Below are 23,594 nucleotides of genomic sequence, written 5' to 3'. Positions count from 1 at the left end.
CACTCCGTTTCTTAGCGCATGCAACAGGTTGTTTTACGAGGGTGTAATGGGGCACGTGGGGTGAGGGGGCCGGCCACAGGTGTTGCAGGCTCCCCAGCCGGAGCCACGCGGCGATGTCGCTGTGTTTTCCCCTCCCTGCTTGGAAGCCCCTGTCACTGGCACAGGGGTTGAGAAAGGAAGTACCATGGACTCAAGTAAATTTTAATTATGTTCACCTTTCAGCTCAAGTTTGAAGTTAGTTTGCAGTATATTGATCTGTTGAATTCTTTTATTCTCATTTTGTTTAACTTCTTTCTGAATAGATTACAGAATGTAGCTTCTATTGGCTATACGAAGGGGGGAAAAAAAAAGACTTTGTGGATGGCTGTGTGCACACATACTGATATATTTATTCCCATGCAAATCATTTCTGTGTCAAACAGACCAGCAACACCAAAAAATATACTGGGATAGCAATAAAGTAAAAATATGGATTGCAGCAAGCTTTCATTTGTTTGCCAGGCGACTGTAAGCCTGAGGCATGCTGCACCATTTAGCTTGGCAGGAGATTTCTAATCCTGCAATGCGTGACTTGTTTTGAGCGTGCAGTGATCTTTGCTAGTTGTTGCCCTCTCAAGCTGCGTGAGGATACCTGCGTGTGCCAGGAGCAGTGACACCCAGCAGAGGTGGTGTCGGAGCCTCTGACCCTCCCTGGCATTCACCTGTGTCTCCTTTTGTGTCACGCTCTCACATGACTTTTCTCCTTGCATGCATAAAGGTCAAATTTCTGACATCATGCTGGTACTGGGGTTATACATCTATTGATTTGCAAGCATTCGCAAAGGTTTTTTCAGCTCTAAAGGAGTCATCTCAGCTCTGGAAGAAGATATGTGATAGAGTCGTTTAATGCAACAAAGGTGAAGCAGTATTTCCCAGTGTAATTAGTAATGAGATGTTCCTTTAGCTTAAAATTATTGTTATTTATTGGGAAAGTGAACGTTTGTTTCAGAGCTCTCTGTTGTGCAGTGAGAAAAATCCATGAAAATAAAGCATGACCTTTGAAGGGGCAGTGTCTCAAATGTTAAAGGATATTTGACTTGTTTAAAACTACAGAATTGGAAAATTTGGTAGGGAAAATCCTTACACCCTAGCAGGTGTGATTCCTTCAGAAGTTAATGAACTACATAATTTTATAGTACAGTATGAATTTTTTTTTTTTCCCCAAGCTCCCCCTGTTCTTGAGCCTTTGGACATGCTTTTTCTTTCTCTAATGGCAATGTACATATAGGTACAGTAAGGTGCAGTTGATAAGATAAAACATGCAGCTGATTTCCTTTCTTTCTGTAGTCATCTCTGGTGGATAGATACATAATCGTGTGCTGTGTATTGCAGAAGATGCAGCCGGCTTATTTGTTTTTCACTTGCTGGAGTTCCTGTAAAGCATGAGCTACTCTTCAGCTTTTTACTTGTCCCTTTTTCTAGGGTTTGATGCCTATTTTACCTCACGTACCCTGGAGAACAACAGAAGGAACGTATGGTTTGCAGAATACTGGGAAGAGAATTTCAACTGCAAGTTAACGATCAGCGGGTCAAAAAAGGAAGACACAGATCGTAAATGCACAGGTAATTTCTTTCACTTCACCCTTCTCATGCTGCTCTACGTGGACTGCATAGCTGATGCAAGGAAGCTTGGTTGGAGACAGATTGGAAAAGTAAATTGAATTTTGGTAGGTTGTAGAGAAAATGAAACAGCAGCATAAGCCTTGCAGGACAAGAGGAGTAGACGGAGAGAGACAAAAATATGTTCTTGTATTTCTTCTCTTTCTGCCTGTCCATCCAGCAGGAAAATCAATATATTTCATGGGGCCCAGAAGTACTTTTATTTGAGTAGAGAGTGACATGAGGGGTCTTTGTTTATTTTAGGCAGAGTATATCTTCACAACTTTTATCTTGTTGCCTGCATGCAAATCATGAAGTGCCCACCTACTGTATTAAAGCATTATCTGCTTATGATTCAGAGGACTGATTGTTACTAAGTATGTGCTTTTGAATTTAATCTTTGGGGAAATGCTCGTATAGTAATATATTAGTACCAAATGAAATGTTTTAATTTTAGATGGCATAGAATTGTTGATCAGATTTTTGTTCCTATTGATGTTATTTAAAAATGGGAGTTAAATACGTTCTTGCGGTTCTTGCTCTACACAGTAATATAGAAAACCCAGCGTCTGCATTCGTAACTAAAGTTCATGACCTTTTGTAGTGTCTTGTTTGAGCTCCGTTATTTTCTGATGACTACCAGATTCACTCCTGTTTTCCTCTTATGAGCTTCCTCCTACCTTTCTAAAATGTATTTGAAGTATAATATTTTACAGGCAGTTCTGTTTCTGATCCCGTGCAGATTCAGGGAATTTGTTTTAGTTACAGCACTGCCAAAATAACATTGGGAGTGATTTCATAATGTTGCAGCTTCTCTTCTTCCTCTGGATAGCATATTTATTAAACTAACTGGGGATGTTTAGAGGTTGGTAAACCGTTTATAAATATTACTCTTCTACTGAACTGAGTCTGGATAATAGTTGTATTCTCATGGTAGGCTAGGAACTATTGCCTGGTCCACCTGCAAATGCTACAGGGTCGTCTGGTGATGCTGAGAAGCCAGTGCTAAAGGCATCTGGAATGCACCCGAAGACATCTCAGGAAAGAGGCTGGCTGAAAATTCTTGATTGAAACAACTGAATCTTCAGTAAAGCTTTTGATTTAATGTGACTGTAGCAATGTTAGTTCTTTTAATGAGTAATGAACTTAGCAGCCCCACTGTCCTCATGCTGCAGAGTGATACAGTTCATTGGATTAAAGCACCTGTTTCGAAAGGAAATAATGGGGGAGACACATATTCCTGGAGCTACTCAGACATGGGCCTGACCGAGTGCTGTCAAATGATGAGTAGAAACAATAGAAGCATTGCCAGTTTATCTTAAACTGAAATAAGATGTTAGACTGAGGGGATCTTCAGAATAGAAGAATATTTCTAAAACTCAGAAATGTAGGGAGTCTGTCCTCAGACTGCTGATTCTGTAGTGAGCCTTGGTTTGAAGCGTAAGCATTCTTAGTATGTTGAATTGGAATATTTGCTCAGGGCTTACAATGCAGTGTGTGATTTTTCAGCCAGGAAGTAAGGTTAACCACATTTTTGCCAATAATTTCATCCTTTTTGAAGTTGCAAGTCTAGGAATAAAAGCAGTGGTTCATTGTGCTAATGAGAGTGACAGATTGATGCAGGATGAGATGTCTCAATTAGCTCGAGTCATGCATTTACAAAAACACTCCTACATTTCCCAAAAGGCTCCCCAAGCTTTATAATTACATTCGTTAGAAATAGGCAGTTTCCTCTCTCCATGATTTGAGTAGAGCTAGCCTTGACATTAAAAAGAGCCAACTGAAGGTTTTCTTTAGGGTTTGCATGGACTAATCAGTCATACTAGTTATCTCCTGATTAGGATAAGTAAAGCCATTTTATTATTAAGATAGTAAAGCAATAAGATATCCTTGCCCCTGCCCCTTCTTCTTCCCCTCCCTTTTTCATAGCAGTAGTTTAAAATGTTGTGTTGAATAATTGTGTCGAATTTTGATCAAAGGAAGTGAGTTCATAGCATGATATATTTAACTTTGGTTGAAACTTGATCTAAAACTTCATATTTTACATTGTCTGCTTCTGGTTTCAGTTCATGGCAGGCAGTTGGGAGTGTTGTGCATAGAAACAGTGCAGTTTCAGGTGGGAATATGTTGCCAGTAAATTTAGCATTTGGAATCTCCCTCTGAAGGTTGGAATTTGAGTAGCAATCACTAAAATATCTTTAAGATAATCTCAAAAATGTCTGTTGCCCTTAATGTTTTTGCCTTTATCTTATTACAAAAGAGGGTGAATTGCTTGTAATCTGGACTTTCTGAAGTGAACGTAGAAGTGCCATTGTGCCTTCCCTCGGCATTGGTTCAGCAGAAACATTTATTTTTTGATGGCTAACTTAACCTGTTGAGCTGAAATGCCACATTATAGCTAGATATTGCACCAAGTGACATGCACTGACCTCAGACATCTTCCTTCCCTCTTGTACAAACTGAAGTAAATTGTGCTTTAGAAAACGCATTAATGTTGAATTATATTGCTAGTAGGACAGTCTTAGTATCCCACTAATGTAATAACGTTATGAGTGAGCATCATTGTTCTTTTAAAATTTGACTGATAATTTGTAACGCAGTCAGGTACTGGGCTTTGGGCCGTCAGTTTGACAGGAATGAAGTTGCTGAGTGCTAGCATGAGACGTGGGAAGCTCATTCTCCTCTGCTGAAGCTGTTGCGTTCAGTGATTCCCTGTTCATTGGGACAGTTGGAGGATGGAGGGAGGCTGGAAGCCTGGTAGTTCCCCAGCTTAATGGTCAAGGTTGCCCACCTGGGAAGAAGGAAAGCGGGGTTTCAGTCCCTGCACCAACAGTACTCTAAAATCAAAATTCTGGGGGCTTGTTTGACAGAGCTTTGTAGCCAGAATATTGTTTTTTACATTTTTTTCCTGAAAGATAAAATAAAATTGAAAATGTACAATTTTTCTATTAAATTCTGTAAATTAGCGTGGGGGAAGGGACAACTGACTTTGCTGTTGTTATTCATGTAAAAAATGTGAAGAGGATTCAGGCTTGTTTTTCCTGAGCCTTTGGTGTGCAGGAGGATATTCTTGCTGCTGATGCCAACCTGGCAAGCTCCCTGGCCTCTTCTCTTGGGCATTCCTGCTGTAGGAACTTGTGGCAGTCCTTGGCAGGCTTTCCACCCAACCTCCTGCATTGGCACTAAGCTGGTAGCACTGCCTGTTTGATTGCCACCCAACAGTTGTTGATTAGCTGCCCGTGGCAGTAGAGTTCTTCTGAAGGTTTTAAGAGGTCCACGGGCAATTGTCAGTGATGTCAAGTTACCCGGTGGCCAGGAAGTGTGTCAGGTCTGAACCTCAGAGGACGTTAGCCCATCGCCTCGCCTTCGGCACCAGGGGAGCCTTGACAGGCTTATGGGAGTTCCCTTCCGCAGCACTTGGCAGTTTAGCCTACAGAAAAGCCACTTATCCCGAGTGCAAAAGGAAGCAAATTTCACTTTGACACAGAACAAGAATGATGCATCCAAACACTATTTAAATCTTTCTAGCAGTCATCCGGAATACACCATATTATTCTCTTCCCCTCCTCTGAGACTTTGCCATCATAAAATCTCAATTGTATGTTACATTTAAGGAATAGTAGATATTATTTGCCTGTTATTCATCTGGCCAGCTATCAGCCATATATTTGGTATTAATTTCATTTCTGAAAAAGAGCTTTAAGCTTTCCTTCTTCTTTTAGGTTTCTTGTAAATTTTGATCAAGAAGGAAAGCCTCTCTAAGAACGCTCTTGTGGACAACTTAACTTTTAATATGACAGCTTTTAAAAATAGTTGTCCAGGCAGAGCTTTTAAGTTAATGTCATTTGTATTTATTTAAGCTTGAAAAATTTGCCTTGATCGTGATGCATTAAATGTAGAATGAAGAAAAAAAATACATTTACCCTGCCCCACCTTATTTCGAGACAAGATTTAATGCAACTTATCACTGTAATTAATAATACTATTGCTAGGGACTGACTGACTTAACCATGGTTCAAGGCATGATCCAGAGCTGCTAAAGTGTACTCCTGCCAAGAGACACCTATATTGATGTGCAGATAATTTCTGCTGGGATGCAAGCCATTTCAAAACATGCACACATATAGCAGGAACAGCCAAGTCTCTTGCTGTTCCCCAAAGAGAGGGATCGGTTCTTTATACAATAAATGGTATCTCTTCAGTCAAGCGCTGCCTTCTGTGCTTACCCAGGCCCTGGAGCTGCTGCCTCTAGCCATGAGGTACACTGCCACTTGCTTTCGCGGATACTTGAGCAAACTCAGTGGGGAACCTAATGTAATCACTGAAACAGCACAATATTAAAAAACGTGGTTTTTAGAGAGTTAATTGCTGCATTACTTCGTGGTGTTTACATTTATGAATATTAGACCTACTCACTTGTAACAGGTTATGTCAAGTTAGTATATATTTTGAAAAAAACAGTTTGGATTACCATATGTTATAATAAAAATATGTTTTTATAGAAAAGAGTTAACATAAGAAGGTAATTATCTTTGTATAGAAGAATAAGACTACAATTAATAGCTGTGATTCTACAGAGAACCATGCTAGCTGAATTCTCCACTCGCACAGTATTCCTCGCAGAAATGGGCCTGTGTTTTGATTCGAATGAAGTTTTTTCATTAAACTAATGCACGTACTACTAGTATTCTGAGTGCTCTGAGATTTATCGATGGAGTTAGAATTAGCAGATGATAAAGCAGGATTTTCTTTTTTGTGTGTATGTACGTCATGAACTGGATTAACCGTGATTTGATTGTGGTGATTATTGAAATCAGGTATGCACTGCAGAATAGGTAACGCTCCATGGCATTGAAACATCTCTAAGCAGACAGCTCTACAGTGCCTACAGGTTGCTTTGCTCATGACAAGCGCTGGTGTATGGGCCACTCAGATGCTAGCTGTGAGCGTTTCCTGCTGGGTCATTCATACTATCTGCTCATTTAGAACTGAACCCCAAAATAGCCACGTTGGCCAAATTCAGTGACTAAATTATGAATGAAAGCAGATTGGGTAGCTTCAGCTGCATTTTGATCTGTCCTGAACTCAGCAGGAAATAAAAACATAGCAATTAAGAAATGTTATACATAAAGAAGCAACTAGTTTCCACGCTTAACTCTGGATACTGGTGATGAGCTGCTTTATTTGCTTTCTGTAAAGGTGCTGTAGTTTATTACTGAGAATGTTCATGGAAATGGTTAATTTTTAAAGGAAGATTTCATGATATTCATCAGCTCTAAATTTGTAAACATAGTCATTTATATGGTATTTAACACCAGTGGAAGTTATAATAGCAGTGTCTTCATGTGTGAATATAAATATTTCCTTCTACATCAGAAGCACCTGTGCTCATGGATGGCATAAAGAGGTGTGCCCAAAAGAGAAATGCAAGTACTCAAATGCACGGAGGTATCCACTATACAGAGAAAGACTGCATTTTTGTGGACTTCCTCCTTTGTGTGCGATACTGACTGAAAAGGAAATGGCAACGCTTAACTGTTTTCATTTATTAAATATAGTTTTTACTTCAAATGACTTTACACATGAGGAGACTTAACAAAGTGATGTAGAAACATGATGTCGCCTTGGATGTCATCCATCAGAATGTAGATTACGCAGAGCTTTTCTAATTATCTGCCAGTGTAATCAGTCTGAAGGTACGGCCCAGATGATAACTCAAGCAATGAGTTGCTCCAAAGAAAATGTTGGGAGAAAGCTCCTTGCAAGCTGAAGCAACAGAAATTTAGCAAAAGGATTTGCAAAAGAGCGAGTGTTGTGCTTAGAATTTAAATTGGAGTAGAAAAAACATCACAAAGACCCAGATTTACCTTTCTGCTCAGTTTCTTGGCTTTTGAGGAGTGTAGATAGGAACAGACTGATGACTCCTGTGTATTTCATTTGCTTATGCGTACTGCACTGATAAGCGTCTCTTACAGCCTTGTGTAATCAAATTCATGTGCTGCACAAAATGGGAAGTGAACTTCCAAATTAGACTATGCTGTGGGATCTCAAATACCATGGCAGGGCCGTTTTTATATGGAAAAAGAAAAGAAAAAGATGGAGTAAGGTGTAGGGACGCTGTGAGGTGACTTGCTCCACCAGTAGGATTTTACTGGGCAAAGCTCAGAAAATCCAAATTAATTTTCAAATGTAAGGAGCATCAAGAAATGCCATTCTACGAACTGAGCTTATCTCACTTAACTTTAGATCCTAGCATAGTGGTCCAAATTACCTTAAAAGAGGTACCTATCTTATTCTCCTTTGGCTACGGCGTCTAATGCTTAGTTTAAATCAGATGTGTAACCATCAGGCACCAGCAATTAGGTGAGCACGTCTGACTTACAGAGTAATAATTTTTTCAAAGTGATTGAAACACACACGCACACGCACACACACACGCGCGCACACACTTGCTTCTAAAGTTGTAGAGAGAACAACTAGTGTTCTGACGCGTGTCAGAGACTTAATACAAGACTGGCGAGTGTCCTGCCTTGTGTCCCGGTGCGCTTCAGATAGAACTGTTGTTTATGGAGGGAAGAAAAGGTCAGATTTCCGTCTAATAAAGGAAAGTAGCAAATCAGTAGCTGTTCTACATACTTACATTTGACAATGAAGTTGTGCACCCTGTGCCATACGTCTGTCAGAATTTCCTGTAACTCAGGGCTACACTTGATCTGGCTTTTCTCAAAACAAATGGCGGTTTTGAACTTCTGACCCAAATCCTCGTGAGAAATACGTTATGTGTTGAAAATGCTGAAAGTCCAAGTCTAGATAGCCAAGTTTTGGCAAATTACCTTAAAAGTGACTGCACAGTGGATCGTGACCGTAGAAATGGAGGGATGGGGAAGGAACACCCGAATAATTTGGAAAACCATTTACTTATGTGGTTTGGTTTGAAATGATATCAGTTGTGTTTTTTAAGGATAAGGAAGCTAATAGCAATATCACTTCCTTCCTCTCTGGCAGTCAAGATGGCTTATACTATGAAGCCATATGTTAGGGAAGGAAAAATAATGAGAAACAAAAGATGTAACAAATAGCAGAGCCTGGGGATATCAGAATATTATTTGTAATTTGACTACAAGAAGCGAGCTGGTGCATTAATAGATTAGCGAAGTGCAATTTACTATGGAAAGAAAAATAGTTTTCAAAATGCTATCAAAATTTCCCATCTCAGGAAAAAAAATAAATTGTCTGAGATGGTCCAAGCAACTTAATGACATATGGCCAATATCTAAAGCATTTTTTTAAACAATTGCCAGGAGCCATGGTGTGCATGATTCACTTTTTATGAGAACAGCTTTATGATATTCATTAGAATGAAAATCTATTGAACTTCAGGGTGTCTGAAGACCTGAACTGTTAACATTGCCATATAAATCATGTCAGGAAGAGGGCTAAGTTTAGATTAGTTCCTACTGACAATATGTGAGGGCTGTAAGCGCAGAAAGTGTCCCTTTCCAGAGCCTCCAAAGGTTCAGGCTGACAGCTTTGTACAAATGAATGCATCCCATCTCTGGGATGCAGAGGCAAAATCTGATCTCCATTGCAAAGCTGCCCTGTGTCAATGGACAGTGATGACGGGAACGCGTGGATGTGTTCTGGGTTCTCCCCAGCACCATCTTGCCTTTAGTGATGGTGTTTGTGGTGATAAATGGATGCTGCTGTGTCCAGGCCCTAGGGCAAATATCAAGAACTGTGCAGAAAAAACAGGCTTGGGAGGGTCCAAACCAACCTGATATATTTTTCTTTTATACAAGTACCTGCAGTTTGAAAAACCATGTGTCCCTTGTTGAGAGTATGCTTTCATGTTTGTTTAAAAAGAGAGGAAAGCTCGCATTAATTTCAATTGAATGGCCATTTTTGAAGGTTTAAAAGGAAATGCAAGCCTCAGTTCTACTATCTCTTAGTGATACTCAGTGATACTCATCTACTCATCTCTTAGTGATACTCAGTGATACTTATCTACTGATAGTAACACAATGGAATTACACCAAACGCAAACACAAGAATAAGAGAAGTCCCCGTTGTTAATGCACAAGAAAATATAAATAGAAAATATGCTAACTGCAAAAGGCGTATGGTAGACTGAAGTAAACAGGGCAGTGGTCAGGGTCACAGTCATGCCATGTTGATTGTCAGAGCTGTTTTATGATATAGTAAAGGCTGCCTTGGCTGTGAAGTCTCCAAAACAATCAAATAAAGTAATATTCTACAGCTTTAACTGAATTAAAGAGGCCTTAGGTGAAAAATATATTCCAAGATCACACAGAGGTTGAGCAGTTCAGTCAGCTCAGTGTAATTATCAGTCAATTTTCTGTGTATCAAGATGATTTTTTCTGTTGCTATGCTTCATAAAGGTGAGACGAGCCTTATTATCTCGGCGTGTAACGTCAGAGACAAGCTGATTTACTTGTAAGCGCTGTGATTCAGTGGCTAGGACATCAGAAGTCCAGGCTCTGTTGCCATCTTTCTTGCTGCTTTTTTTTTTCCTACAAAATATATGTTAAATAATACAGTAGTCAGCAGCATTTTTTTTCAAACCTTGACCAATGATGTTAGATCTTTCTATCTGTCCAAGTCCTGTTAGTGTCCACTGTCGTCATCTTCTGTAATCAATCCTGTTTGCACACTAGTCCTAAACTGTAACCTAGTCCTAAACAGTAGTTAGTCAAAGTGCTGGCCTACATAAATACTTACCGTAAAGCTGGTGGTTGTGGGTCCTATGTACAAATCGTAAAGTAATTTGTAGTGGCTCAAATTCTCTGCTTGGGTACCCTTTCCCAGCTGCCACTGAACGTGGCAGGAGTTACATATCCGTATCTCAGGGTGGATTTTGGCCCAGGGTGTGTTGCATGATTCATGATTTGAGAGGCAACAAGAAAGCTTTTGGCAAGAAACGTTTATAAAAATTGCTTTGTGCGTTTTTTCCTCGAAGGTCTGAGGTATGAACTGATGCTCTGTGTGTTTATGCATGTGTGTGCAAGGCGTATGTATAATTTTTCAGTGCATAGAGTGTAAGAAGTAACATTAATCATCTTTTACTTGCCCTGCAAGCTACAAATAAGGTTAAAGGACAGCCCAAGTTGGGAAATTTGTCTTCTCAATTACATCGTATGCTCTGGTGCAGGTAAATAAGTGCTCTGGGTAGCTGTTTTCCTGCTTTCCTAGCGTGGCCTGCCCCTTCCATTTCTCTCCGTCTCGTCTTCCTTTTGCTCCGTTCTCAGCACTGCTACATAATACTTCCTTGACAGTGAGTGGCTGATCCATATTTTTGTTATGTGATTCCATTGGTGACTTTTGCTTTTTTTTTCTCTTTCAAATGGTGATTTTTCTTTCATACTATACATGATCTTTATTATAGGCTCCCTCACAAAATGCGATGTTTGAGGAGAAAAAAACCAAGATGCATCCTATGATTGAAACAATATGCTCTCCAGTAAACTGCTTCTTACCAAGTCCAGTTCATCCTTGGGCATCTCTTTTGACTGCTCTGGGCAAATACAGAAATAGGTGCATCTCAGATATATTAATACTTAAATAAGGTTGCACAGCTACCCGAAGTTTGAGTTGAAATTGAAACCTAGGATTTCGAGTTATTTGTTCTCCTCTTAGATTTCATTATATCTTATTTCTAAATACGCCAGCGATGTTTAATCTACCTAAATATACCAGCGCTAACACCTATGAGAAAGAAAAGTTAACTTTTTTTTTTTTCTTTAAAGGAGGATGTGATATGGAGAAATTTAGGAACAAGTGAATGATGTTATGCACTAGTTAGCAAGTTGACTGGCTAACATTTTTTTGTTTAATCTTTCTAAACAAAATATTTTCCGTATAATAGCAAATTATATGTATGTATATAAGTCTGCCCTGTAGCTCAATGGCCTATATACGTTCATTTCAGAAAGTTATTCTCATTTAGCGTTTCAGCTAAATGAGAAATACATACCTGAAATTCCTAAAAAGAATCCTGCAATGGTTGATTCAACCAGCATATAACCAGCCTTGAAGAGTTTATTCTTTAGGTAAACCAGTTTTATGGATTTCTAAACTCTGTTACTTTTCTGAAATATGTTTCTTTGCATTGCTTATATTTCCAGGTTGCCAAGATGATTTGCCGACAAAGCCCTCATGGTTCAAGGAATGTCTCCTTTACATATGTATTCCTCTATTCGCAAGCTGCATTTTTACCCAAGTGCCCAAATCTAAAGATAGCTCCAATTTAGGCCGTCTGATATTTAAAAAGTGCTTTTCCTGTACGTTTTCTTGATCACTGACTTTGCTGGCAATTACTGCTACTTCATTTGCAAGTTTGCAAGTTAAAGCTGTCTAGTGTCTATGATTTACAACACTGCGTCAGCTAACATGGTGTCAGTTTTTTGTGAATAGTCCTTCAGCATTGAATGGCACCTACTACAGATTTTTACTAGGAATGCTGAATGCACAGAATATATCTAAGATAAGAAAATGAGGTCAGTTTTCTAATTTCAAGTCTGTTCTCTTAGACGCACATTATCACCTGAGAACAGAAAGTATTACGGTGGGTTGTCTCAGTAATTGAGAATAAAGCATGGTCTGAAAAATGAAAGAGGATATAGCTTCAGAAAACTCATTGCCTGAAGGCAGATACAGCTTCAAAAAACTCATTGCATCAAGGCCTTCTGAAAGTCAACTATTCTGGAATGGGGCTTGGACAGGTTTCCTAATATGATACCCCATGGCTCCTATAATCCTGAGCTTACTCCCCATTACTTCTAAGGTTGAGCCTGCTTTCAGATCTGAACTAGCCAATTCTAAGATATAGGTAGGATATAGAAAGATGAGCATCGTTTAAAACATGTAAAATTAAATCGGTGTGTTAGGACTTACTGTAACGTTCCTTATTATGGAGCATTGTTACTACTGGTATTGGAATAACAAAGTCTTGGTAGGGATTTCTGCTGCATTATGCTCTTTTTGTGAGCATAATTTCACTCATTTGTGAAGACCAGTACAGGATTACATTGAAAGGCATCATGAAAGCCTGATGCCCTAGGTGTGACTGAAGAGTGTTAGTTGTGTAGGTATAGGTAAAACTGACTGTATCTGCTTTCTAATGATTTCAGTGGGGTCACTAGTGCCAATGAGAGTACAGCTATATCTCTGTTTTTCTCCGTATATCTGTTATTGCAAATGTCTGACAGTGTGTCCAGCTGTGTTCCAATTTAACTAACAAACTTTTTAGTTATAAAAGGCATTCCTGTCTGTTGTTGTTATAGAATAATCAGTCTGATTTTCAAATTTGTCTTGCAGTACGAGTTATCGCTCTTTATTAGAGCCACAGGAGGCTGTAGAGCTACTTTGATACTGCAGGTTACAGAGGAGATGAAGGAGAGGTTTACTTAATCGTTAGAAACATGGCGCAAAATGGCTTGCACCTGCATCAGGGAGGGGTTTATTCTTTGTTTCCTGAGGCTGTGTTGCTACCCTGACAATGTTTAGACTGGAATTTTCTGCTAGCCCAGAAAGATGGTCTTGTCTGATTAGCAGTGGAAACGTGAAAGTTCATTTGCTTTCCCCAAGAACATCCATGGGTGATGGTTTTGAGATAAAGGCTTTTGTCGTTAATACGGTCTTCTGGTTTAGAATGGGCTAGATAGATGACTATAACTACATAGTTTTATTTCTGGATTTTGTATTTCTTTGTAAAAAGACAATACATGGATTATATTGTAAAGAGGCCTGATTGTCATAGCCCTCATGTTTGAATTACAATATTTATTCCAGCATATTGTTAGTTTTTCTCATGCTCTAGTTATTCAGCTGCATTCAAACAAAGCGCTTATTTGAAGAAGTCTTCAGATTTTACACCTCTTATGTGTATAGCAGCGTCTATTTCCTGAGTGAATTTCAAACAAGTAATACCTCTGAGATCATTGTGGAGAGCCCTGGGTGAACCTACTTGTCTCTGAAAGATGGGTCAGCGTTACCCGTTTGCTCTGTGCAAGTGCTGGCAAGCCGAGAGTGCAGGAGGAGCAGTTGCATAGGCTGAGCTCCCTACACTGTGTGTGTAGCTGGTGGGACTTTCAGTGTCATTATGAAACAGCATCGTTAGGCATTTAAATAGTTATAGACTAGTAATTGTAGCTGTTGTATCATTGATGTTTCTTTGTTCACAGACATTGGCTATAGATGTACGAAGAGTGTGTATTTTTCTGTCAGTACTTAACCAGCTGCTGAATTCCTATTTGTACAAATAATAGCTTGTTGTTTGATACCGTGAGCATTCTGCAATTTTTAAATTAAATCTCTTGTTAATGATGACTATCAGCAGGTTTCCAACAGTATTATTATTTAAGTTCCTTTGAAAATGTTTTTTTTACTCCTTCAGAACTTGAACTAATGTCTAGAATTCATCTACCATAAGCACCAGTGAAGTGGATTTTTGATATTTGTCCATTGTATGAATTATATGTCATAAAAAATCATACTTGCAGCATTATTTACACTTCATATCATATCCCCCTACAATATGTGAAAATCAGTGATTAATCCAGAAGAATCAACTGAAAAAGAGATGTTGAGAAACTGCCCTGTGAAAAACAAAGCTGTCAGCTCCTTTTTCATACACGGAGGCATTAAGTGTTGTCATTATGTAGATGCAGAAAGTATGACCAGGAATTCTTCAACTTGCATTTCATTTCTTTGTCATGCGAAGGAGGACATGCAAGCTGTGTATTCTCACTGCTCTGGGTTTGGGTTTTTTTCCTCTGTTCTTTGTAGCAGTATTTTCCTCTTCCGAAGTTTTGCCTGAAGCAAGAAACCTAGCTATTCAGTCTCTTAGGAATCATGATGATGAGCACTTGAGATGCTAGTAGGAAGTGAGGTTAAATTATGTGTCATCACCTTCAAATAGAACTCTTGGAAGCAAAAAAATGCTCATGTCAATAAATTGCTTTTGTATTTCTTCCTTCCCCTGACATCCCAAGGTACTCCATTTCAAATCCATGGAACAAAAGTGCATTCTCTTGAAATCACTTTGTGTGCATACGTCCCAGGTGTCAGTGACTTCATTGAAGGAGAAAATAATGTTGTTGCATGGCTCCTCCGAGATAACCAATTTAAAAAAAAAAAAAAAGAAAGAAAGAAAAAAAAAGAAAGCAACCAGTAAAGAACACGAGCATGAAAGAAAGAATAGCAGATTTCCATATCTCAGTCCAAATGGGGTTTATGTTTCTTTGCTGTGTTTCTTAGTGTCTTTTGATAGCATGGGACGTCATATGGTTCCTTACCGTACCTGGAACTTGAGTTTATCTGTTGGTTCTTCCTCTTATGCAAAGCTTTGGTGCCCTGAGATCCTCCAGTGATGTCCTAACACTATTCAGCTGTGGATTCAGGAAGGCCTCTTGCCAGGGGACACACAAAGTGCAGTGGGGAAGCTACCAGCTTATCTGTGATAATTGAATGACTTCTGTGGGTTTCCTTCTCTTCCAGAAATAGATTAGAATAACTGAATTTGTATGCACCCATAAACACATGAGCTATTCCTGAAGTACGTGGTGTAACAGTCTGCTTGACTTTTTCAGCCAAAACCAAGAGGGTAAAATATTTGTCAAACTAATGCTGAAGTTGGAGTTAAAATTGTGCCCGTCGCTTAGTTTTATCCCAGCTCAAGAATGGACTCTGGGTCCGATTTACTGCTCACTGGGTTACTGCGATGTTAGTTTGATGTAAACTAGGGGACCACTAAGTTCACTCACGCCCAATCATTTGAATGTTTTAATGTTAAAGTCTGAACGCTATTTTTGGCATATGTCAAGTGTGTCAGTTGTCTTGTGGATTCTTTTCTAGTTCAAATTTGGGCTAAACTTCTGATCACAATAAAAAGAAGTCCCCTTCAAAAACTAACTCATCCTTATGTTAATATATATTCTTATTCTTATTTTCTCTAACTGTATAAATAAATTCATGCGTGCCTTTCTGGGTGGGTAGTTACAGTTGGCTCCATATGTAGACTTTACTGTACAAAAAATTTTGGATGATTAATATTCAACCGAATGGCTTTTTTCAGTAGAGGAAAAACTTCTTTTTACTAGAAATTGCATTAAGTATTTTCAGGTCTTTTATTTTATTATTTCTTATTTTCGTACCTTGACATTGTTAACATGGCTTTAGATTTTTTAAGTAGGTTTTGCTCAGGTTTCTTGCACAGATATCTTTGCTGCTAAAGGTTTCCTCTTTGTGTTTTTGACCAGCTATGCTCCTAGAACTTATTATGCCTAATCAGTATTGTTTATCTTCAGAATTTCAATTCCAAATTCACTTCCCTGGGCATGCGTTTCTGTTGCATCGCGGATTTGGTTGTGTAGCTAAGCTAAAACCACTTAAAAGCATTTTCCTTGTCAGGGTCTGGAAATGTAATACAGTCTGTAATCAATGAGAGGAGAGTGAAATAATAAAAAGGATATGAAGGTGAATCTTCAAAATCTGGACGCTCTCTCACCCTGCTGAATTAGTTGCCAATTAAGACTTCATAAGATTTCAATGTTTCCAGTGTAGTTGAGATTTAAAACTGCGAGGGGGTGAGGGGTGGTGGTAGAGGGTAGCTTAAACACAATGTGTAGGTTGCATGGATCGGACTCAACTGATGAAGTTTGGTAATTACTGAGGGAACCAAAGAAGAGGGGAAGTGCATGTAATTAAAGATGCGTATGTAGGGGAATTATATTTGTATTTATTTCCAAGCAAATGATTTCTGTGGACACATTTAGACATGCTTTGTGCTTATAGGATTGCTATAAGAAGGTGGTGATGTCTGTCGTGGTATTTATTCATAATTCCAGCCCACGATCTCTCCGCTCAGAGAAAAGAAAAAGGATTGATTGAGACTAATGTGTATTTGATGATGTAGGTCAATTATCTTTTTGGGACACGTGTCTAATCTTTCAATGAAATGCATGCTACTTTAGCACAGAAATTATGGAAAGTGGGATTTTTCCTAGGACATGTTGATTTGTAACAGACCATAAAATGAAGTTCCTAGGTATTAACTATTTTAATAACAAATGGAGCCTCACTGTTGAACTGCATACAGTGTGTATATATATGTGTCTGTGTGTGTGTATGTGTGTGTATATTTATATAAACAGGTGGCACCACAAGAATTGTACAGTCTTGCTAGGTGAACTAGAGTAAGGGTAGGGGCAGGGGTAAGACATGAGCAGAACTTGCTGCCAATTGTCTGGATCTGTTTTTGCTGAGTTTGGCCTGTGGAAGGGAGCTTCGGCTACAGTATATCTTTCCTCTTAAAGCTCAAAAAACTTGAAAAGCTTTGCCCATATGCTTGCTACAAAACGGTCTTCAGACTGATTTAGAATGCCTTGAGGGGCATCTCTGCTGAGAAGGCCTTAGCTGCTCTTTAACGACGGTTTTCTGAAAACTTAGTAGTGCTTTGGAAGAATGCAGTGGCTGAATGTGGTTTTAGATAATAGGTTCCGGTCCTGAGCTGGTAAAGTTCTGGTTCATTAGTACAGGAGGGAAAGATGCAAACATTGGACTTCAGCAGCAACAGGAAAATAGGCTTTTTTTCCTCTGCTAAAACCATGAGTTCTCACAAATTCATTAACAGTTTGATTTCCTTTCTTTATTGGTTTCGGTTAGCAATTTGAATTCACTGTACCCTATTTCAAATAAAGGATTTTTTTCTGCCTTGTATCTTCCAAATGAATATTTACTTTGATTGAAGATTTCTGAAGTATTTGCAAGATATGATTTTTGAGGGCTGATTTCTTGGAGGTTCTCACAGTATCCAAACCTGTAGGTACTGCAGAAAGACAATCAAGACTGATCTCAGGTTAGAAGAAAGTGTCACACTGTAAATGGAACAAGTGGACTGTGGTGTTGCCACCCTTAGAAAATAATAGATTGCACTTCTGCTGCTTTCATCAAAGCATCTCAGAGCACTTAACAAACAGTAATTACGTATCACAAAACCCGGGGGAGATAGGTAAGTATAATCACACATTTTGCAGCTGGACAGATTGAATCGTGCAGGTGTTACTTGCCCAAAGTGAAACAAGAAGTCTGTGGACAATTTCAGAATAAAAATCAAGGGCTCCTAATTCTTAACCTGTTTTGCCTTGCTTTACCATCTGAAAAGACTATTTTGTTTGCTGCTTAATTGCAGCGGTCCCTAGTTATCTGCTCACACAACAGTCAAAAAAAAAGCAAGCTGCCTTACTGCCTCTTTTCACAGTCATACTACTTTTTCATCTTGAATCTGCAAGAGAGAAAGAGAGAGAGAGAGAGAGAGAGAGAAATTTAAGGCACTAGTCTCTTATTTAAAATACTTAGATTCACTGTTCTGTGACACTGCTGTTGAGTTCTTTAGGATCTTTGTGGTTTAATTTCTGTGTATTCCAATTTTCCATCTATATAATACTTTCCCTTTCTCAGACATTTTATGTCTTGACCTTTTAAGATTATATACCTGAGGCAGAAGGTTTGCATTTTCTAACAGGCTGGGTGCAACAGTAGTAAAGGAATGATTTTCAGAGCACTGCTTTCCCTTTCCCCCAGTTGCAGTTCAGATGGCATTAAGGGTTTGGATTCCTCCAAATTCTCCACTGCTAGGATATTTTAAAGGCAGTCAGTGGATTCAGAAGGACATTTGAATCTCGGCAGGTACGGGAGAAGGGGGCTGCATAGTTAATGCAAACATACTGACCTTCCTGAGGTTACATTAATAGTAGCATGTAGGCTGAATTCTCTTGAGCGCCCCTTAGGTTGCATCTGAAGTGATTCTTTCTTCCCTCGATCTGGCTATGGCTTTCAATTAGAGACTAGGATTTGAAACAGAACAAAACATCAGACTTCAAAATACCAGCTGTGCTTTATGTTAACGCTTTCTTCACTCAAAGACATTCTTTGGAAACATATAGAGCCCAGTGATTTTTGTACTTTCTCTAAGATGGTCTCTGTAGGTTCTACTTCAAGTTTGCAATTACAGTAGGTTTATCTTTTTGGATTATGGTAAATAACTTGCAAGAAGAAGGGTTGATGATTCTACTATCAAGAAAGAAGGTTGGTTGGTTTTTTTTTTTTGTTTAGGATTAGTAAAACCATAGCTCAAAATCTTGTATTGTATTGACTAAAACGTGCATTTCTGTAAATGTGCTCAAAGAGGATTAATCTGTATTTGATATCAGGAAAATAGTGTTCCTTACTGTCCTTCTGTGTGTGTGTGTGTGTATGTGTTTGTTTTTAATGTGCAGGGCAGGAGAGAATTGGCAAAGACTCCCATTATGAGCAAGAAGGGAAAGTTCAGTTTGTGATTGATGCTGTATATGCCATGGCTCACGCCCTCCATCACATGAACAAGGACCTTTGTGCGGATTACCCAGGGGTCTGCCCAGAGATGGAGCAAGCAGGAGGCAAAAAGTTGCTGAAGTACATACGCAGCGTTAACTTCAACGGTGAGCTGAAAGACTATTTTATCAGTAGCATTTTGACCCCTGTAGATTTTTTCTATTGAATTTTACTTAATATATTTTTTCATTTATTTCAGGCTGAGGATTTTTTTATTGTTTTACTAGAGTTTGTGGCAGAAGACTGCATTTATTTAGTGTCTGTTTGAAAGCATGGTGTTGCTTTACTTGAAGTAGATGTTTTCTAAAACATTTCGATCTTGCAGGACCCCAGGTAGCCAAGGCAAACAGGCTACTACTGTGCAAAGGCAGAAATTGCTGCTGCTATTCTAGAATACTTGCCAGAAGCCTGTGATTTCCTATAGGAGAAACAGACAGTTGGGTAAAAACTTCAGTTTGTCTCTGACTAAGTAGGCCCATGTAAGCCCCTGAAGTACTGTCAGCATCACATATCTTTTTTTCTGATTTATTCACATTGTTTCCTTCCCATTATGAAAACTAAGTGGATGAAATTCTGGTACCCTGAACCCAACTGAGCTTCATGTTCAAGCCAAGGGAGAGGACAGCAAAAGGGATAGGTTCTTTGTGTGATTTAAACCGGCTGCTTACTTCAACTTTCCTTCCTCTGGTTAGACTTTAGAGGTGTGGAAGTAAAAACACAAAACCTCCTGGGAATGAGGATGAGAGAATTTTTCTACTCAGCCGCTTATTGTATACCCACTAGTGCTTCCGTTGATCCGAAGTGTGGCAGTGATAGTTAACACTACCAGCCCTCCCTTTCATGCAGTTCAGTGGGCTTTCGCTTATTTTCCTCTGCGTTGCACTGTATGAATCAGGCCTAAATACTGGCAGAATTTCCTTGCCTCTGTGTGGTTTACTGAAATTTGATTAGCTTCATTGATAAGCATGGGGAAGATTCAGCTGAAACCAGCCCCAGAGTCACCAGAGCGGATCACTCATAGCAGGTGACGTTGCAAGCAGTCTAATGTTATTTCCCTTTTATAAACCTTGCTAATGTGTGTACTAGGGGCACAATGCTCTGCTACAGCTCTCTGTAAGACACAGATCCTGGCTTTAACTAGGGGCCAAAAGTTAGACCTCCAAATCCATAGTTAGAACAGATTTTGAAAAGTACTGAAAATGTCCTTTGAAAATGCCTGAGGTAGCCACAGATGTTGATCCCTGTGGCAGACTAGCTCGTGCAGGCGTCACCTGCTCTGTGGATGACACGGGGAGGCCTCCAGAGCAGCCACAGGGGACGTCGTGGCTCCGTGGTGGGCACTGGAAGAGGGCTATGCAGCAGACAGACTGGCAGACACACAGCACAGATCATGCCTGTGACACAACAGTTTACGTTCTGCTGCAGCTGCTTCAGCTGCTTCAGCACCTAAATACAGACATGAATGTTCAGGTTGAGGTTCCTGAGTTTTGAAAATTTTGGCCCAGTCCTCTGGGATTCTTGCTGCAATTTACTAGTAAACATTTTTGTTGATAAGCTAAAACAAACACACATAAATAGAAACTCAGGAATTTAAAGGTAGGAACAAAGCTGGCCTTTCATGATCAGGTTTGGTCATTTGTGCCAGGGATATTTTTCCTTTCTGTATAAATTGTCTTATGAATGGCAAGGTGTATTACAGGAGATTTTTATTTCCTCTCTTGAAGGAAGTGGTGCTAACTACATCTGAGAAAGTCTGGAGAGTTCTACTTTCCCCATTTTGGAAGGTGACTGTGAAAAAAAAATTACAAAGGGCAAAGATTAAATAGTAGTACAATATTCCTATATAGCATTGTACTTTGGCCGTTTTAGTACTTGAGAACAACTCATACATTACCGTCTCTGGACAGCTTTTGCATACAAAGAGAGTGAATGGTCATCCAATCGTTTTAATAGAGCTGAGAAATAATTGTGAGAAAATAGGTGCCCAGCTAATTTTGCATACTGTTCAGCTCCTAGAACTGGTTTGCAGTAACTTTGGTTTCCTTATTTGTGTTTTCTTGGTCAGCATTTTAAAAGATGATTTTTTTTTCTTCATTTGCGACTTATGTGGTCATATGATATTTTTCTTTTGTTGTATACATGTGACTCATGGCCAGCACAGGGGCTTGAAGAAAGTGGTTTGCTTTTTTAGCAGGAGAGGGAAAGTGTTGGCCAAAGTGATACAGTTCTAAACGTTTTAATTTTCTTTTGGCTATTCAGTACTGACCTTTCCCATGGGAAAAGAACTGATTTCTTCAAGTGCATTATTCAGGGGCAGATTTTAGCTTTTTTGTCCTATTCATGGAGTGTAATTGTGCATGTGTTTGCATACCCCGGCTCAGCGCTCCACTGCGATCCTTCTGGGGCTCGTTCCTGGGGCTGTGGAGAGATGTTCTGGGAAACCTGCTTCTTTTCAGTGTTATACTATATAAAAGTGCAGTGATCTGAAACGCTCTGTTGTTATTACAGGCAGGCTTAGGACTTTCAAGGAAGAGGACTAGATGTCTTGTTCAGCTGTCTCTCTGATAGGATTTTGGCAGCCATGCCTCCGTGCTAGGCCAGCCTGTGTCCCAGTGTTAACATGTCTCACTTGCTGTGCATCATACTGCAGCATCTGATTACACATCGTGTTGGCATTAATACAAGAAACTGCACCAACAAACAAAAAACAAAGCTATTCAACACGAAGAAGCAGGAACAATCAAGTAAATTCTCAGAGTTGTTATGGATCAGTTCAGTCTTCCTTGTGATGCAAGCTGAACAGCAGCCATGTTATTCACCCAGTAGACAAGGCCAGGCTGGTAAATTGCAGGGATGAGGCAATGGAAGAAGTAAGATAAGAGGCTTTTTGCTGGTCTTTATGATATATTCCTGTTGTTTTAAAGCCTCTGAGCTTGTGGGACAGAAATGCTACTGCCGAAGGCTTCCTTGGCCATTGCATTGTCACTCCGGGACGGGTAGAGAAGTGTGCTGCTGGGCTTCACTTCCCCTTGTCACTGGTACGGCAATGCAACTCTGCCTCATCAAGGTTAGGGCTCAGAAACCAACGTTTGGTCTACCCATCATTAAAATCCTGTTCTTCCAGTCTCCTGACTAAATCTGCAATAAAAACAGAAAGTAGAACAGCGAGAGTGCTTTGTCCAAATTCTGACTCTGCCAGAGAGAAAAAATATATCCCATTTTCAAGCAACCCAAGATGAGATCCTCTTTGTATGTAACAGATCTGTTTGTAACTATGCAGTTGAAATCATCCTGTCCGTACATGCTTCTGGATTCTTTTCTTCCTCACAAAGATAGTGATGTTCATAAGGAAAGGTGTTTTAATGAAGAGAGTCTGGATTTGTACTAGCAGCTCCGTATGAATTCTGGTATTGTCTCACTCTCCTTAGAGCAGAAAACCCTAAAAATACAGAAAACTTAAAACCCCCAGTGTTCATGCAGTGGGATTCGGAGACTCACAATGCAAAATGATCGTTTTTTCCCCCAGCAAAAAGCGAAAGATTCTCTTCATGTGACGCCTTCAGATTCTCAAGCTGCAGTAAATGAGAAATGAGTAATAAAGAAACACCCTAGCTAGTTACACCTGTCTAGCACCCTATCCTTCTGTTAATTCAGTTCTCATCTCATGGTGAAGACACAGAAATCCTACAAAATCCATTAGATTGTATCTTTTTTCCAAGAGCATTTTGCAGGTGAAAGGTTATGTACTCTCTGTGTCTGTGTAGTAAGAGGATAACTTACTTGTTGGGAACTGAAGATGAATTCAAATTTCATAACCTCTGAATGATCAAGCAGCTACAGACTAGAGGCTAATACTCAGTTTCTGAAGTGCTTGATGAGGCTGTAGCAAAATTCTTATGAATCCTAGCAGAAGCAAAAATAAATCCGAAATTGTTTAAAAAAAAAAAAACCCCAAAACTAAACAACCAGATATTTTAATAATTATGGGATCAAGAAGTTAAATAATAATAATTTATTATTTAAAGATAATTTATGAAAATATTCTTTCTTCTTTATAATGAGGCTTTTGTACATTACTTGTTATTTATTATTTTCATGAGTGCACAAGGGAACTGGAGTTGCAAGTACAGAATGAAATGTGTTAACAATTTCAAGCAGGAGTGAAAGAGGTAGTGTCCCAACAGACAGACAGTATAAAGGAAGTACCAAAACATGCACCAGAGCCCACACAGAGGTTAAAGAAGGTTTGCACTTCACTAAGCAAATCCGTGGCTGGGAGTCCAATTACTTCATCTTCAAAGTCAGGAAGCTGGAAGCTCCTGCTTGACTTATGACCTCAGATTATCACAGTTCTTTACTTTCCTGCGGATATTCGTCTTCCCTGCAGATCCCAGACTTTTCACAGATATTTTTTGTATATCATTTTGAAGCAGAATGAAGATATATCTGAAAATAGCAACAGGTGCTTAATAGTAACTGTCAAGTGTTCATATCTATGCATAATTTAGGTGTCCTGAGGAACTGTGCACCTAGAGGCCTGCAGAAGTGGCACAGCACCTTAGGCCATC

At 39.3% G+C, this 23,594-nt stretch overlaps 1 protein-coding gene across 6 annotated transcripts in view; it reads left to right on the top strand.

The window, feature by feature from the left end:
- Nucleotides 1-23,594, top strand: part of GRM7 (glutamate metabotropic receptor 7) — a 342,865-nt gene that overhangs the window by 207,133 nt on the left and 112,138 nt on the right. For all 6 annotated transcript variants that reach the window (XM_068907113.1, XM_009681119.2, XM_068907111.1 and 3 more), the window contains exons 5-6: nucleotides 1,462-1,602; nucleotides 18,933-19,133. In XM_068907113.1, coding sequence (XP_068763214.1) covers nucleotides 1,462-1,602; nucleotides 18,933-19,133 — 342 coding nt within the window. The remainder of the gene's footprint in view (nucleotides 1-1,461; nucleotides 1,603-18,932; nucleotides 19,134-23,594) is intronic.

The sequence above is a fragment of the Struthio camelus genome, chromosome 14, assembly GCF_040807025.1.
Source record: "Struthio camelus isolate bStrCam1 chromosome 14, bStrCam1.hap1, whole genome shotgun sequence".
NCBI classification, from domain to species: domain Eukaryota; kingdom Metazoa; phylum Chordata; class Aves; order Struthioniformes; family Struthionidae; genus Struthio; species Struthio camelus.
Note: the sequence above shows the minus strand (reverse complement) of the source record. Positions and strands in the feature narration are given on the sequence as shown.